Source organism: Leucopleurus acutus, assembly GCF_964270905.1.
Source record: "Leucopleurus acutus genome assembly, chromosome: 13".
Lineage (NCBI taxonomy): Eukaryota > Metazoa > Chordata > Mammalia > Artiodactyla > Delphinidae > Leucopleurus > Leucopleurus acutus.
The window spans coordinates 85,087,978-85,102,280 of record NC_139155.1 but is presented as its reverse complement, the minus strand read 5'-3'; the positions used below and the strand labels follow the sequence as shown (position 1 = coordinate 85,102,280).

The following is a 14,303-nucleotide window of genomic DNA, read 5'->3' as shown; positions in this document are numbered from 1 at the left end:
GAAACGGCGGCCATGGAGCAAACTCTCCGCAAGCAAACCTCCCACGGGCAATCTGCAGACGACGGACATCAGAAAACCTCACGTGGTCGTGAAGTCACAGGAGCCGGGACCGGCGCCCCCTGCTGGATACCGCAACACGCCTGTCGCACGCAACCCACGCTAACGCACAACGCACACGGCTGGGTGTGGGGAACATTGGAAAGGAAGCCAGGATCGTCCACTTTTACACTTAAAGAGAGATCCCACTCCTTCTGGCTCCTTCTCTCCTGCTGATTGCGAGTCACCGGCCGGGGAGACGGGAGGCCATCGTGACACCGTTTCCTCCCAGCCTGGCTGGTCCTGCCCCGCAGCTGCCCACACCCCGACCCAAGATGTCATGGGGAAATCACACGGAATGTTCCCCTGCGGGGGCCGCACACCCAGGGCACTTGAGGGGACCCCGACTCACGTTCACGCCGAAGTCTGGGGACGTGGAGCTCCAGATGGCACCAATGCTCGTGGCCGCCAGCATGGCCTCCACGGCGTGCGCACTGTTGGGTAAATAACCTGTGGGGGGGACACAGGGAGAAAGCTTGGCTCAGGGTGTGAGGATGCCGCGGACTTCCAGAAGCACCTCCCGGAGTCACGGTGGGAGTGGGGAGAAGGGCTGGCTGTGAGCGGCTCACAGAGCAGGGCGAGGCCCAACCCAACCACCTTGACATCTGCTCGGATGACCCGATCACTGCCGCCAGCCTGACCGCTTCCTGTCATCACCCCCTCCGACGCATTCTGATCAGGAATCCCTACACGATCCTGGCCTCTTCTCGCTCCGTTCCACCTCCCACTGTGGGCTCGGTCACAACAGCCTCCTTTCAGTTCTAAGCTCCCCCTGCCTCAGGGCCTTTGCACAAGCTGCCTGCGTTGCCTGGACACTTCCACCCACACCAGCCCCCCCTACTCATCCTTCAGCTCCAAAGGCAAATGGAACTCCCTCAGGGAAGCCTTCTCCAAGGCCACCCCAAGAACTCAGGTCCCCATGCCAGTCACCCAAAAAGCACACCGTATTTCTCCCTCACCAGATCTAGCATAATAATCACCTAAGTATAATCATAACTGGCAACTTCATATCTGGTTCTCTCGTGAGGGCAGGGACGTTGCCCGTCTCGCTCCCTGCTTTACCAAATGCCTTTTGGTATGCCCTGCAGATCAAGGTCCGCAGATATTGGTCTACTGGCCGGCTGGTGGGAGGATGCTTGGATGGAGGGAGGGAAGGAGAGGCTGCAGGGGAATGAAGACTGAGCAGACCAGTCAAGACATATACAGTCCTGCAAGGGACTCAGCCTTCCATCTAGTAGGAAGCTGAGTTTTGTTTGGTTTGGTTTTTTGGCCGCACCACTTGGCCTGTGACCAGGGATCGAACCCAGGCCCCCTGCAGTGGAAGCATTGGACCCCCAGGGAAGTCCTCTGGGCTTTTATGATAATAGAGGCAGAGACTCTCTATGGACGAAAAGACTGCGATCAGTTACACAGACCGTCCTAAATGCTCCAGAGGGAAAAGGATTCGTGCACAAGGCACCAGGGAGCAGGTCCAGGGCCTGCCCTGAGCACGGCTCCCTCCCTGGGCGACACAAAGCCCTCTGGGCTCCAGCACCCCGTGGTGCCCTGAACAGCTCTCCCGCTGCCCCTCCTCCCATGGCTCTGGACGGCCTACTTGACCACAGCGGTGGGGACTTCGTTTCTTTGGGTTCACGGCATCTTCCCTGCTGGGTGTCCCGTGGGGCAGGGGTCGTGCATTGCTCCCACGGCCCCCGGGCCCCGCCCAGCCCTGGCACACCGCAGGCCCGCGGACGGATGTCAGCTGCCGAGAAGAGACTTGGCTGTGAGCGCACTGAGGTGTCTCCACGGTGCCATCGCCCCAGGCAGGGCGGGACTCACCACCCAGGGAGGCTGGGTGACCTGCTGGCTGTGGGGACTGACACGCAGCCAGGAGACGCCCGCTTCACAGACAAGGAACAGCGCCGTGAGCAGTGAGCAGCTGTAACCGCATCTCTGAAGGCCTCCAAGCGTCTCCCCGTTCAATCCCCCTCTGCACGCTTCCCGAGCGCTCTCTTCTGGGAAACACAGTCCCCTGTCCTAGTAACTGTGATCAGGTCAAATTAGAATCCAAGATGTGGCACTCAAGAAGGGGGTGTCACCAAGCACCAGCCTGATTCTGAGGAGTGATGGGCAATGGAGCAGGTGTCCCCCACGTAAGCACGGCCAAGCGGCAGCCCCAGGATGTCCTGTTCTCCGTTTCTCCTTCTCAAGAAACATTTGCTTCAAAGGGAGATTTTTAAAAATGAAAATTGGAGGGAAGAAAAATTACTGGAAGGTAGAAGAACCTTTTGAAATCCTTTTCTAGACAAATTAAATTGGCCCACGAAGAACCCAAGATATTGAGGTTTCAACCACAAAAATGCCTGCTCTGACCCAGCACTCTCATGCATTCATCCAATAAACACTCGTTCTACACCTACTATGCGCCAGGTACCCACAGACTGAGATGCAGCAGTGAACAGAAGACAAAGCCCCATCCTCTGGTACTGGAGGACAGACAGACGTGCACACACACACGCATAATCCTGTGATTTCAAGGAGGCAGCAGGCGACAAAGGAAAATAAAGCGGGGTGCAGAGAGAGTGGTGATGGATTTTTCCACAGGACAGCACGGACAGCTTCTGAGCAGAGACCTCAATGAACCAGGGTAAACCCTTGGATCTGTAGAACATTCCATCCAGGGCCGAGACAGGCGATCACGCGTCACATCCCCTACCCATCCTTTACTATTCATTCCTCTCCAGTCAAGTAACAGTGAGCGGTCGCTCCATGCCCAGCTCCATCATCTGAGAAGGACACTCGGGGTCTGGCCCCTTCACATGGTTTACACAGGGTAAGGCTGCCCTCTTTGCAAACACACACCGAGTGAGTGCAAACACTCACTCACTTGCAGTGAGTCCCACGGGAGAGGCACGGTCACGCCAACATGCCGGTGGCTTCTCCTGCTGACGGCCCGGCCTGCAGCCCTGGTCCCATGGCCCCCGGAGGTGGGGAGGGCAGCCCAGCAGCCAGACCCCCAGGCCTCATGGGTTTTAGAGCCAAACAAAGGAGACTGATGCTCAAATAATCACAAAAACAAACAGGTAACTACCAATGACGCATCCTTTGAAGAATGAAAACGAGATGCCGACAGAGGGTCCAACAGGAGGGCCTGGCTCAGGGGCAACCAGGGGGCTTCCCTGAGTGAGGCCATCTGGGGACAGAGCTGGGGGCAGGCGGGGCGGAGGCCGGCTTCCCAACAAAGGCTCTGCCGGACCCTCTTAGGAGGACAGGGGCCGGGAGGGGAGTGCAGAGGCAGGAAGGAAGCGAGCGCGCGGGGCCGCCGACCCAGCTGCAGGTTCTCATCCCCACCCTGGAGGCAGCGGGGGTCGGCGAGCCTCCAAGCAGGGGACGGACACCATCGATGCCACTGGGGTTGATGCCGCGAGTGAAGTCGTGCGGCCAGAGGACAGAGAAGCCCTCTTCTTTGGTTTAAGAATAAGATCTGATGCCTGATCCCGGAAGGAGCAATTTAAACTCTGACCCCAGCACTGCAGCAAAAAGCACACAGAACCCCAGCCGGACCCAGACTGGGAACCGCCTCTGGACACCTCCGTCATTGTCACCAGCCCCTCCCGGGGTGCGTGTGGATGGGCAGGGCCGAGAAAGCCCACCTAACTTCTCTGCCCACGGGAGACTCTGCATAACAAGCCCCTCAGCCTCTCTGCTGCCCCGTTTAAAGATGCAGAAACTCGAGGTCCAGGGAGGAGAAAGTCATCCAAACCCACAGGCCCAAAAGCAGCGCCAGGCACCGAGGGAAGGTCTCCTGACTCCAGGGAGTGGACGCTGCTAAACAAGTTCTCACCAGGAAGAACTAAGTGGAAGAAGCCACACTGAGGAGGCCCAGGTGGGGATCCCAAGGAGCAGTGTGGCCTAGGGCCACCAGCCGGGCACCAGGACACTCGGGCCCAGGCGCACGCTGCCGTATCGCGGCCCCAAATTACAACCCATCGTCCAACAGACGTGCGATGAAGTGTCCTGCTATCAAATTTCATGCCTCACTAACTCTCAGGGAACTTCCTGGCAGCCGAGTGGTTAGGACTCTGCGCTTTCACTGCCGAGGGCCCAAGTTCAATCCCTGGTCGGGGAACTGAGATCCCACAAGTGGCTCAGCCAAAAAAAAGTAACTGTCTCTTTATTATCTCCAGAGGCTGAGTATATCCACATACCTTCAGTTAATGACCTTATGAACTGAAATTGTCTATACTGTTTAAATCAACACCCGTTTTTTAAATAAAGTTCTTTCCAAGTTTAAAAAAAAAAAAGATGAGTTTACTTTTCTCTTCTGGGCCTCAGTTTTTCATCTGGGAAACAAGCAGGCTGGTGGCACCTGCCCTGGCGTCTGTGGGTCAGAGGAAATCAGTCTAGTGAGTCTCTCCACTGATAAAACTCCCTCTGCTGGGTTTTGGGGGTTAGGAATCAGTCTACAATCATGTCAGCACAGATGGCGAAAATCACAGAATGGAAACCAGCCCTCAGGAATTCCTCAGGAAAGCATCGAGTTGGAGGTGGGCAGACCCAGAAAGTGCAGCAGCTTCTCCCAACCCTGGAAGGGGTCCTGGCTTTGTCATCAAGGACCTGATGAACTTTCTGGTTTGTGTTTAGTTTAAGGACCACATTTCATTAAAAAAAATAATAACTAATTCATTAAAAAAATTATTATTAATAATAATGTAGACGTCTGTGAGCACTGGCTCAGGAGGATGTGCCCACATGGAGGCCGGGAGCCGGGGACCCTCACAGCCCAGCTCACTCTGGCTGGGCTGCACTCGCAACGATCGTCCCTCTTCGTCTGGTTTGTGCCGCACGTGTACACACGCGAGGCCGTGTGCGCGCAGTCTGACCCGACGCCACCTCATTCCTTCCAAGCCACTCCCCTGCCCCCACTGTGACAGGCACCAGAAGTACCCACCGACGACCCGGTCTCCTCTCCTCACGCCCATCTTCCTCATCGCCGCGGCGTACAAAGCCACCTGTCGCCGCAGCTCTTCAAAACTCACCTTCACGATCTCCTCCCTGCCTTCCCCTGGGAAGAGAAAAAGGACAGGTCATCCTCGGACCATCCTAAAAAGAGAGGCTCTGAGTCACAGACACGGATGAAAACTCACACCTGTTCAAACACAGGTTAGAGATACGCGCCCAGGAGACGCTACACAGGTGCACGGGATGCAAACCAGATGCAGGTTTACCCGACGTTCCGGAAAAGAAAGGCTTGGGAAAGGGCATCCTTGAGACGCACGCCCCGAATCCTTTGATTTGGTTGGGATTTTTTTAGTATAATTTTCCAAGGGCTGGGGGAGGAGATGGGGAAATCAGTGTTTCGTGGGCACAGAGCTTCAGCGAGAAAGTTCCAGGGATCTACTGCACAACAATGTGGACACACTGAACACCACTGAATGGTACATTTAAAAGTGGTTAAGATGGTAAAGTCAGTATTTTGTGTTTTTCACCACACACACACAAAAAAAGTGCCGAGCTATTGTTTGGAATCATATACTGCAGGTTCTGAGTGCTTCAGAGCCTCTCTGAACACGTGGCCCCATCACACTAAGAGAGGAGAATCCGAGTAGCTGTCGGGACTCACGTGCCACGTAAAGGGCCACTCCGTCATTTTCCCTGTGTTGCAGGAGGTTTTCCGCGTAGTTGAGGCGACTGCCTTTGAACCACTCGGGGACGTCCGCAATCCCTTTGGACGTGTCCACGACCTACAGAGGACAACAGCAAACCAAGACACACAGGTGCGTGAGAGCAACATCAGATGCAGAGAAGGGATTCCGCGTCACAGGAGGCCAGCTAACTCGCCGGCCCAAGGCATCCCTAGATCGCTGTACAGACTGAACGCTGACCTGGCCCAAAGGCTTGCAACTGAAAACAGAAATGAATGCGATATTGTGTACCTGACACTTGCTGAGAGTAGATCTCAAGCATTCTCACCACAAAAAAAAAAAAAAAAAAAGAAAAAGGTAACTGTGTGAGGTGACGGATGTGTCAGTTAACTTGGTACTCATTCTGCAAGGCATATGTATATCAAATCATTCACGCGTACACTTGAAATAGATACAATTATATGTATCAGGACCTCCCTGGTGGTGCAGTGGTTAAGACTCCGTGCTCCCTATGCAGGGGCCCCGGGTTCAATCTCAGGGAACTGGATCCCACACGCATGCCGCAACTAAGAGTTCGCATGCTGCAACTAAGGAGCACGCCTGCCGTTACTAAGACCCAGCGCAACCAAATAAAAAAAACAAATTAGATGTATCAATTATTCCTCACTAAAGTTAAAAAAAATTAATGCCAAGGGAAAACTCCGCCCCACTAGTTTAGTCTGTTAATTATTAAGCACCTACTTTATGAGTGATGCTGATGACAAAAGGACAGACAGACAGACACGGCAGCTACCACATGTTCCAGGGCTGACCAGAGCGTGGAAACCAGGAGATCAAAGTGCATGGCCCACCGGACACCCTGCCACAGTTTTTAGGGAGTTGGATCCGTGCCTCCTCCATCAGGGCTGGAACCTTGGTTTCTCCTTCAGGTGAACCTTTCAGAATGGCTCACCCCATAATCAAACCAAACATACAACAGACTTCTTATTCCCTGGATATTTATTGAGGGAATAAATAAAAATCTCTAAAATCCAGGTAAATAACAAAACTACTGATAGTTTAAAAAACAATTACAGGGGGCTTCCCTGGTGGTGCAGTGGTTGAGAATCCGCCTGCCAATGCAGAGGACACGGGTTCGAGCCCTGGTCTGGGAAGATCCCACATGCCGCAGAGCAACTAAGCCTGTGCACCACAACTACTGAGCCTGAGCTCTAGAGCCCGTGAGCCACAACTACTGAGCTCGCATGCCACAACTACTGAAGCCCACATGCCTAGAGCCCGTGCTCTGCAACATGAGAAGCCATGAGAAGCCCGCGCACCGCAACAAAGAGTAGTTCCCACTCGCTGCAACTAGAGAAAGCCCACGCGCAGCAATGAAGACCCAACGCAGCCAAAAATAAATATATAAATTTTAAAAAGGGAAAACCATTACAGTATGGGGACTTCCCTGGTGGTCCAGTGGTTGAGACTCCACACATCCACGGCGGGGGGCCCAGGTTCCATCCCTGGTTGGGGAACTAAGATCCCGCAGGCCGCACAGTGCGGCCAAAAGTAAATAAATAAAACAAATCAATTTTTAAAATGTGAGTGTACGGAACATCACTGAACTGTACACTTTAAAATGGATAAAATGGTAAATTTTGTATTATGTGTATTTTACCGCAGTTCTAAAAAATTTTAATAAAATAAAAATACAGCGATGCCCTACTCTTTGGATCACTCAGATTCCCAGGACAAGGCCTGGGTCCACACACATCGGGGGGCCCGGAGCCTGCAGAGTCCCCATGAGGTCCGTGACCCCAACACACTTTCCTGCCAACTCTCTAGGGCAATGATTTCTTCCCGCTGATGTGGGGATTTTAAAAGAAGATATGATTTAGTCTTCCTCAAAATTAACACTTCATTTTGGATCAGAACCACGAAAAGATAATGTGTAAGCACAATCTCTTCTTACCTCATCATACGTGCGTGAGAAGACAATTCCACTGAATTTCCAGAACTCTGCCCAGAAGTCAGAATATGACTCAACTGACCAATGATATAAGTCGTCATAATTTTCTGAAACAAAAAAGAAAGAAAAAAAAGGCACATAACTCCAACAAATCTTAGGAGGAAAGTCTTGGTTCAGTGATAAGATGGATACACGTTAGAGTTATGTGTGTCTGAGGGGTTCGAAGGCACCTGATGGGAGAGGGTCTTGGGAGCGCAGGGCATCTTAGTTTCTGTTAAAGCAAACCCACCACCGCTACTTCCCAAATGAATAAAAGTCACAAGGCGGTGATTTTATACCTTAACCACCATGCCTAAAAACCATGGACTCTGGACCCAGAAGGCCTGGGTTCAAACCCTGGCTTGGGCATTTACTAGCTGTGAGGCCTCAGGCAATCTATGTAAGTGCTTTTTAAGTCACCTTGGTCCTCACAAATTGCAAAGAGCTCCAGCACCAAAAACTCCTCCGGGCTGACACGAGAGACGGCGCAGGGCCTCCCCTGAAGACCTGGAAAGCCCATCATCACCAAGGGCGCCACCACAGCATCCGGGAGGGCGGAGGATATAACCAGCCTGCCGACCCGGGGAGCGAGCAGTCACAGCAGCATCTCAGCGCCGCGAGGACCCCAGCGGACGGCGGAGGAGTGGGCGGGCTTCGAGCGGAAACTTTCCCACCGTCCACGACGCAGCCCAGGGATCGACACGATTCTCCAGTCGAGCAGGGGCTCCCGGGGCTTCTGCCCACACGTGTCCCCCGCCGTCCCCCCCCCAGCGCAGAGGCTGAGATCCGGAAGCCTGGGGGACGGACCACCGGCGCGTTTAGTTCAGTCTGCGCGAAGCTAAGGAACTGAATGGGCCGACGTTAAACTCGGTTTCCAAGTAAAGTGCAGGATTTCTGGCTTCTCCTGAGAAGGCAGGACGTCTGGCCATGGAAGCCGGCCAACGAGTGTCACCTCCCGGTATCTACATCCCTGTGTCGTCCCCTCCCCCCGCTGAGCCCGGCCGGGTCCCAAAGTCCTAAGGACACCGCAGCTTCCGCCTTGATCACCTGCTCTGGAGGAAGCCAGTGGCCATGTTGTGAGGACACTCAAGCAGTCCTAGGCGGCGTGAAACGGAGGCCTCCCGCCCACGACCAGCACTGACTCACTGCCACGTGAGCCGGCCCCTGGGAAGTGGGCCTCCAGCCCCAGCCCACGGGTGGATGCAGCCACGGGAGCCCCAGAGCCAGAACCACCAGCTAAGCCACTCCCAGAAGCCTGGCCCGCGGAAACTGAGAAATACTAAACATTTACCGTCGTTTTACGTCACTAAGTCTTGGGGTGGTTTGCAACGCAGCAATAGGTAGCTGGTGCCCTGTCACTGCACACGGTGACAGTCAGCTGAAGCAGCTAACAGCTGCCCCACCTGGCCCTTCACACCCACGCGAGAGGCAACCTAACCCGGCGGTGACGAGCACTGAGCCCAGCTCCACGGCTCACAGCTGCGAGATCTCAACCAAGACTCTGAGCTTCCACTTTCTCGGCTGGGAAACGAGATCAAAGCTGCAGCTACTTGGCCAGGTTACTGAGGATTAAGTGAGTTAATCCGTGTAAAGTTCCCGAATGGGGCCTGGCGTGCAGGAAGCGCTCACTAAATATTAGCTGTTATTAATACCCGTCACCTGCCTGGTCCCCGCAGGCATCCGCGTTTGTAAGTCTCGCTTGCCACTTCACCTGTTCCTTCCTCTCCATCTGTGAGAATTCTGACCAGCCTACACCTTCAAGTCTCAGCTCAAGATCCTGCCAGCCCTCTTCAACAGCATCCTGATAGACCCGGAGCTCAGAAGGCGGACAGCACGCACTCCTACCCCCGCTGCTCAGCGCTGCTACCTTTGCACGAGCCTTCTCCCCACAAGTACACCTGAGCTGCTGGAGAACAGAGACCAAGCCTTCTGTTTGTTGGCCAGCTCTGTCCCAGATGCTGGCATGCAGAGGCGAGTTGCAGTTTGTGGTATAAAGACACTTGAGGACTTCCCTGGCGGTCCAGTGGTTAAGACTCCACGCTTCCACTGCAGGGGGCACAGGCTCGATCCCCGGTCAGGGAACTAAGATCCCACATGCTGCTCACAAATAAATGACCAGGCAAGACAGGCTGAAAGTCCGAATTCCATGCACTCGGAGAGCAGAGGAGAGGAGAAAACAGTCAGAGAGAATAATCAGACAGAAGGCAGCATTTGAGTTGGCTCTTAAAGCAAAGACCAAAACGCCCAGGGCCAGGGCCAGGCCCACGGAAAGGAGAGAAGCGGGGTGGGTTAACCACCAGTCGTGGGAGAGGAGGAAAGAAAAACACCAAGGTCTAAGCCACCCCCAGACCAAGAGAGGAGCCCCACTCAGCTCAGCTGATGCCGTCACGTGAGCACACAGACCCAGCAGCACGGGCCTTTGGGTTTTCAAAAGAAGTTGCAAATCTTACTTTTCCTATGCGGTCTTCCGGTGTGTGAGCTGCCCGAACTAAGTCTGCAGGCCCGACATGGCCCGCAGGCCACCAGTCCCAGCCTTGAAGGGCAGAGAGGAGCTGGGCAGGCAGACGGGGAGCTACTGGTGCCTCTGCCAGTGTCTACTCAGCGAACCCCACAGGCCGGGTGCGGGCGGTCGCTCCGCCCGATCATCTGTCACCCAGCGATACGGGTCCTCTCATTATGCCCATTTTACAGGTGAGGAAACCAAGGCTCGGGAGATCGGGTGACTTCCTTCTGATCACACAGCTAGTAAGTGGTGGAGCCACTTCAAAATCCCGGCAGTCAGATTACAGCTCAGTCTCACGCACCTCACAGGACTGCCCTTCTGTGAAATCATTCTGTAAAGCAGCAGGGGGAACAGCTGGCAGAGGAAAGAGAGACGGAACCACAGCACGGTAACACAGAAGAATGCAGTTCCACTCCTGGCTCTTCTTAGGAATCAAGTCTGTCCCCCAGGGAATTCCCTGGTGGCCCAGTGGTTAGGACTCCGTGCTCTCACTGCCGAGGGCCTGGGTTCAATCCCTAGTCGGGGAACTAAGATGTCACAAGCCGTGCGGCGCAGGAAAAAAAAAAAAAAAAAAGTCTATCCCCCAATCCAACACACATTACCAACTACTACCTGAAAGAAGGCCCGGCGAGTAATAAGCCACACCTGTCTATAGGGGTTCACCGTCCAGGGGGCAGGAGGGCGGGAGAGGGGTGCAGCTGGGCTAGCCAAGGGAAGGGGCTCCGTGGAGGCCACGACACCCACCGTGCTGCGGAGGACTTGGAAGCCGCCAGGCGGCAGGGTTTGCAAATCCTCAGTCAACAAGGAGCCGCTGTGAGCCCTGGAGCCCAGGCGTGACAGAGTCGGGCCTGTGCATCAAGGCTGCTCAGGCAGAGCCCGCACGCAGGCGGTACTGAGGGCAGAGGGAGGAACAGCAGGAAGCAGGGAAACCAGCCAGCTCAGGGCAGAGGAAACGAGGGCCCCAGGGGAGATGCTGACGCTGGACTGGAAAGGGGACGAGGTAAGAAGTCAGACGGCCCACGCCTCCATTTCTGTGAGGCTCCCTGAGAACTGTGATGCCACCAACAGAAACACAGGGGTCCCTGCAGCCAGCGGAGGGGCCCGAAGAGGAGAGAAAGGGCCATAATGAGTTGCAAACCCCTGAGGCGGGGAGGGTGAAGAAGGTATAGGTAGACCAGCCAGGTGGATGCGGGGGGAAAGCGTCTCATCCGGAAAAGGGCCTCCTCGCCCAGGTCCACACCCAGCCAGGTGGCTCCCGAGGCCAGGGCGGCAGCTGGAAGGGGGGCCCTTGCCTAGGTCCGGTTCGGGGCTGGGAGTGTAAACACGTGAGGGGACGGAGTTCGGCCCCAATCCCAGAGGCAGACTCCTACCTGACCACCAGTGCCCAGAATCCATGCTGGCCTCTAGCAGGGTCAGCCTGGGGAGGGGATGAGGGGGCAGCACGAGGTACTGTTGGCTGACAAGTGACTCCCCACCAACAGAAGGGAAGAGCTAAAAGCCAGAAAGGCACTGGGTCGGGGAGGAAGCCCCCAAGGCTCGAGGGCAGGACCCCAGGGAGCACACCTCACAGGTAGGAACGCCTAGCAAGGGACCTCTCAGTCCACAGGGGTTCCAAGACCAGATGGGGAACACTCTCAGGGAGACGGATGCTGCAGTGAAGAGGGGACCGGCTCCCTGAAAGCAGAGGAGGTGACAACCCGCACAGACAGTCAGAAGATGTCCCACCCCTGGGGAGGGGCCCCCCGGCCAGCGGCTCGTCCAACCCCCAGAGGAGGGAGACTGGAAATCAGGAGACCATTCCAACAACTAGAAAGGACCCTGACACCAACGCCCTGGAAAAGGGGGTGCCCGGGACCCCAGGAGGAGGGTCCCTCTGTCAGGTGGTCCCTCGGACCCCCAAAGGGGGGCGTCCGACTTCTGGAAGCTCCTGGCCCCGGGAGGTGGCCGGGGAGCCCCCAGGACGCGCGCCCCGCACTCACCCAGCGCCAGGCCGTAGGCAGCGCCCACGACCGCCCGGAAGCGGTCCATCTGCGTGTTCTTCTTGCTGTCAGGCTTCCACATCACCTGGCACTCCAGGATCTCCTCCCGCCCACCCCGCAGCTCCTTGGACATGGCTGCGACGGGGACGACCGGCGGAAAGGCCGGGGCTGCGCGGGGATGGGGACCGGGCCGCGGGACACCGGGCTGAGCGGAGCAGCAGACGTGGATCAACTTTTAGAGGAGATGCAGCCCTAACTGGACTCTCAGCAAGCCCCGCCCCCGAAGGTCCCGCCGTTCGGCTGTCCGGCCCCGCCCCGAATGTAACCCTCCGCGGGCGCCGCGCCTCGCAAAGGAGTGCTGCCGCCGCCGGGACTAGAGCCTGAGCCTGCTGACCCGGTAGGGCTGCGCAGGCGCGTTGGGCCCGGGCTCCCCGACCTCACCTGGAGAGCGAAGGGGTTAAAGCAGCGCCGGAGGGCAAGGGCGAGAGGCCGCAGGCTCGTTCACGTGTTCATTCATTCACGATTGATTTATTCTTCCTGCCCTTATTTACCGAGCGCCTGCTGGGTACCGGACACTGTGCGGGCTTTGCAGATACAACACAGAGCGAGGCAAAATTCCTGCCCTCTGTCAACAAGAGACAAGGGGTGGGGGACAGGTGTGGGGAGAAGCGGAGTCAATCAACAAGTATTATACATTATATATATGTCATACACAGTATAATATATACAATAAAAAACAGTATACCAAGGAGTATCATAATATACATAATAGAGTAATATGCAGATTATCACTCATATAATAAAAGGTAATAACTGCTATGAAAAATCAGGGGAGGGTAGAAAACATGGGAGGAGTGTTTCTATTTAAAAAATGTTGTCAGGGAAGGTCCCATTAAAAAGGGTACTTCTATCAATAACTTGAAGAAGGAGTGAGCTATTTAGTATCTGGGAGAAAATTTTCCAGGCAGAGGGAACAGCAGGTGCTAGGGTCCTGAGGCAGGAGAGTGTTGGACGTGGTTAGTGAACTAGCAGGGAGGCCAATGTCTTTCACTAGAGAGACCTAGAGTAGAGAACAAGGTCAATAAAGGAAGAGGTGGAAGCTCAGGTGCGTCCTGGAGACTGTTGAAGACTTTGGTTTTACCCTGGGTGACATGAGAACATTGGAAGGTGGTGAACAGAGGGACATGCTCTGACTATAGCTGTCATAGGAATCCCTCCAGCTGCTGTGTTGAGAATAGCCTTCAGGAAGTAAGGACATAAGCAGGGGGGCTGGTTACGATGATGTTGCAAGAGATGATGGTGGCTGTGGAGAAGGAGAGAAAAATGGGATGGGATGTATTTTGAAGTTTTATTTACTGTAATCTTACTGCACGCTGGCACTGTGCTAGGGACCTTCCCATATTCCTCGTCGTTCTTTATTCTAACAGCAACCCAATCAGCTTCCCCCAATACAGTTTTTTGCAGTGTTGGAGTTTTAGGAAGCCACCCCCTACCTCCACCACTTAATCCTAAATAGTGTCCATCTCCCAGTCACGACAAAGAAACATAGATTCTAACTTAAGACAGGGTGCTTCCAGAATATCCCCCTCCCCTGACCTCCAAGTTCTGGACCAATTCTAGCTCCATCTGCAAGTCATCTCCTTTGTGAAAGCATGAGTCCATCTCAACCCAGAAGAAGACTCATCTGCGAGGGATTCCTGTATGTATGTTCATCCCTTTAACACTGGAATGCACATTCCACGGGAGCAAAATCCCTGTCTAACTGGTCACCACAAGGTCCCCAGAGCCCGATCCATAGTAGGTTTCTTTTTCCCCACCTGCCCTGCCCTAGGACCCTCCCAAACATGCGTGTGCAACTTCTTTCCAACATGGATTACAGCCCAGATGCTTATACGACGACCTTAGCATCACATATTATGGGGTGGTGTCCCCTCCTTTTTGACCCCCAAGGAGCTTTTTTGCGCATGTGCAATGTCTCCCTTGCCCCAAGGATCAGAGATGTATGACCTCTTGATCTTTTAACAGGATTTAGTCCCACTCTGTTCCTGCCATAAAAATGTCCAATGTCTGGTTATTTACCCTATTTCTCTTACTGGTTTTTAAATCGAGGT

The 14,303-nt window shown here is 54.7% G+C and overlaps 1 protein-coding gene across 4 annotated transcripts in view; it reads right to left on the bottom strand.

Annotated features, from left to right (window-relative positions):
- The window catches only part of AACS (acetoacetyl-CoA synthetase), a 45,334-nt gene extending 32,909 nt beyond the window's left edge, over nucleotides 1-12,425 (bottom strand). For all 4 annotated transcript variants that reach the window (XM_082853304.1, XM_082853305.1, XM_082853306.1 and 1 more), the window contains exons 1-5: nucleotides 12,193-12,425; nucleotides 7,675-7,778; nucleotides 5,699-5,819; nucleotides 5,027-5,140; nucleotides 449-546 (exon numbers count right to left, since the gene is read on the bottom strand). In XM_082853304.1, coding sequence (XP_082709430.1) covers nucleotides 449-546; nucleotides 5,027-5,140; nucleotides 5,699-5,819; nucleotides 7,675-7,778; nucleotides 12,193-12,325 — 570 coding nt within the window. In that variant the 5' untranslated portion in view covers nucleotides 12,326-12,425. The remainder of the gene's footprint in view (nucleotides 1-448; nucleotides 547-5,026; nucleotides 5,141-5,698; nucleotides 5,820-7,674; nucleotides 7,779-12,192) is intronic.
- Between the last annotated feature and the right edge of the window lie 1,878 nt (nucleotides 12,426-14,303).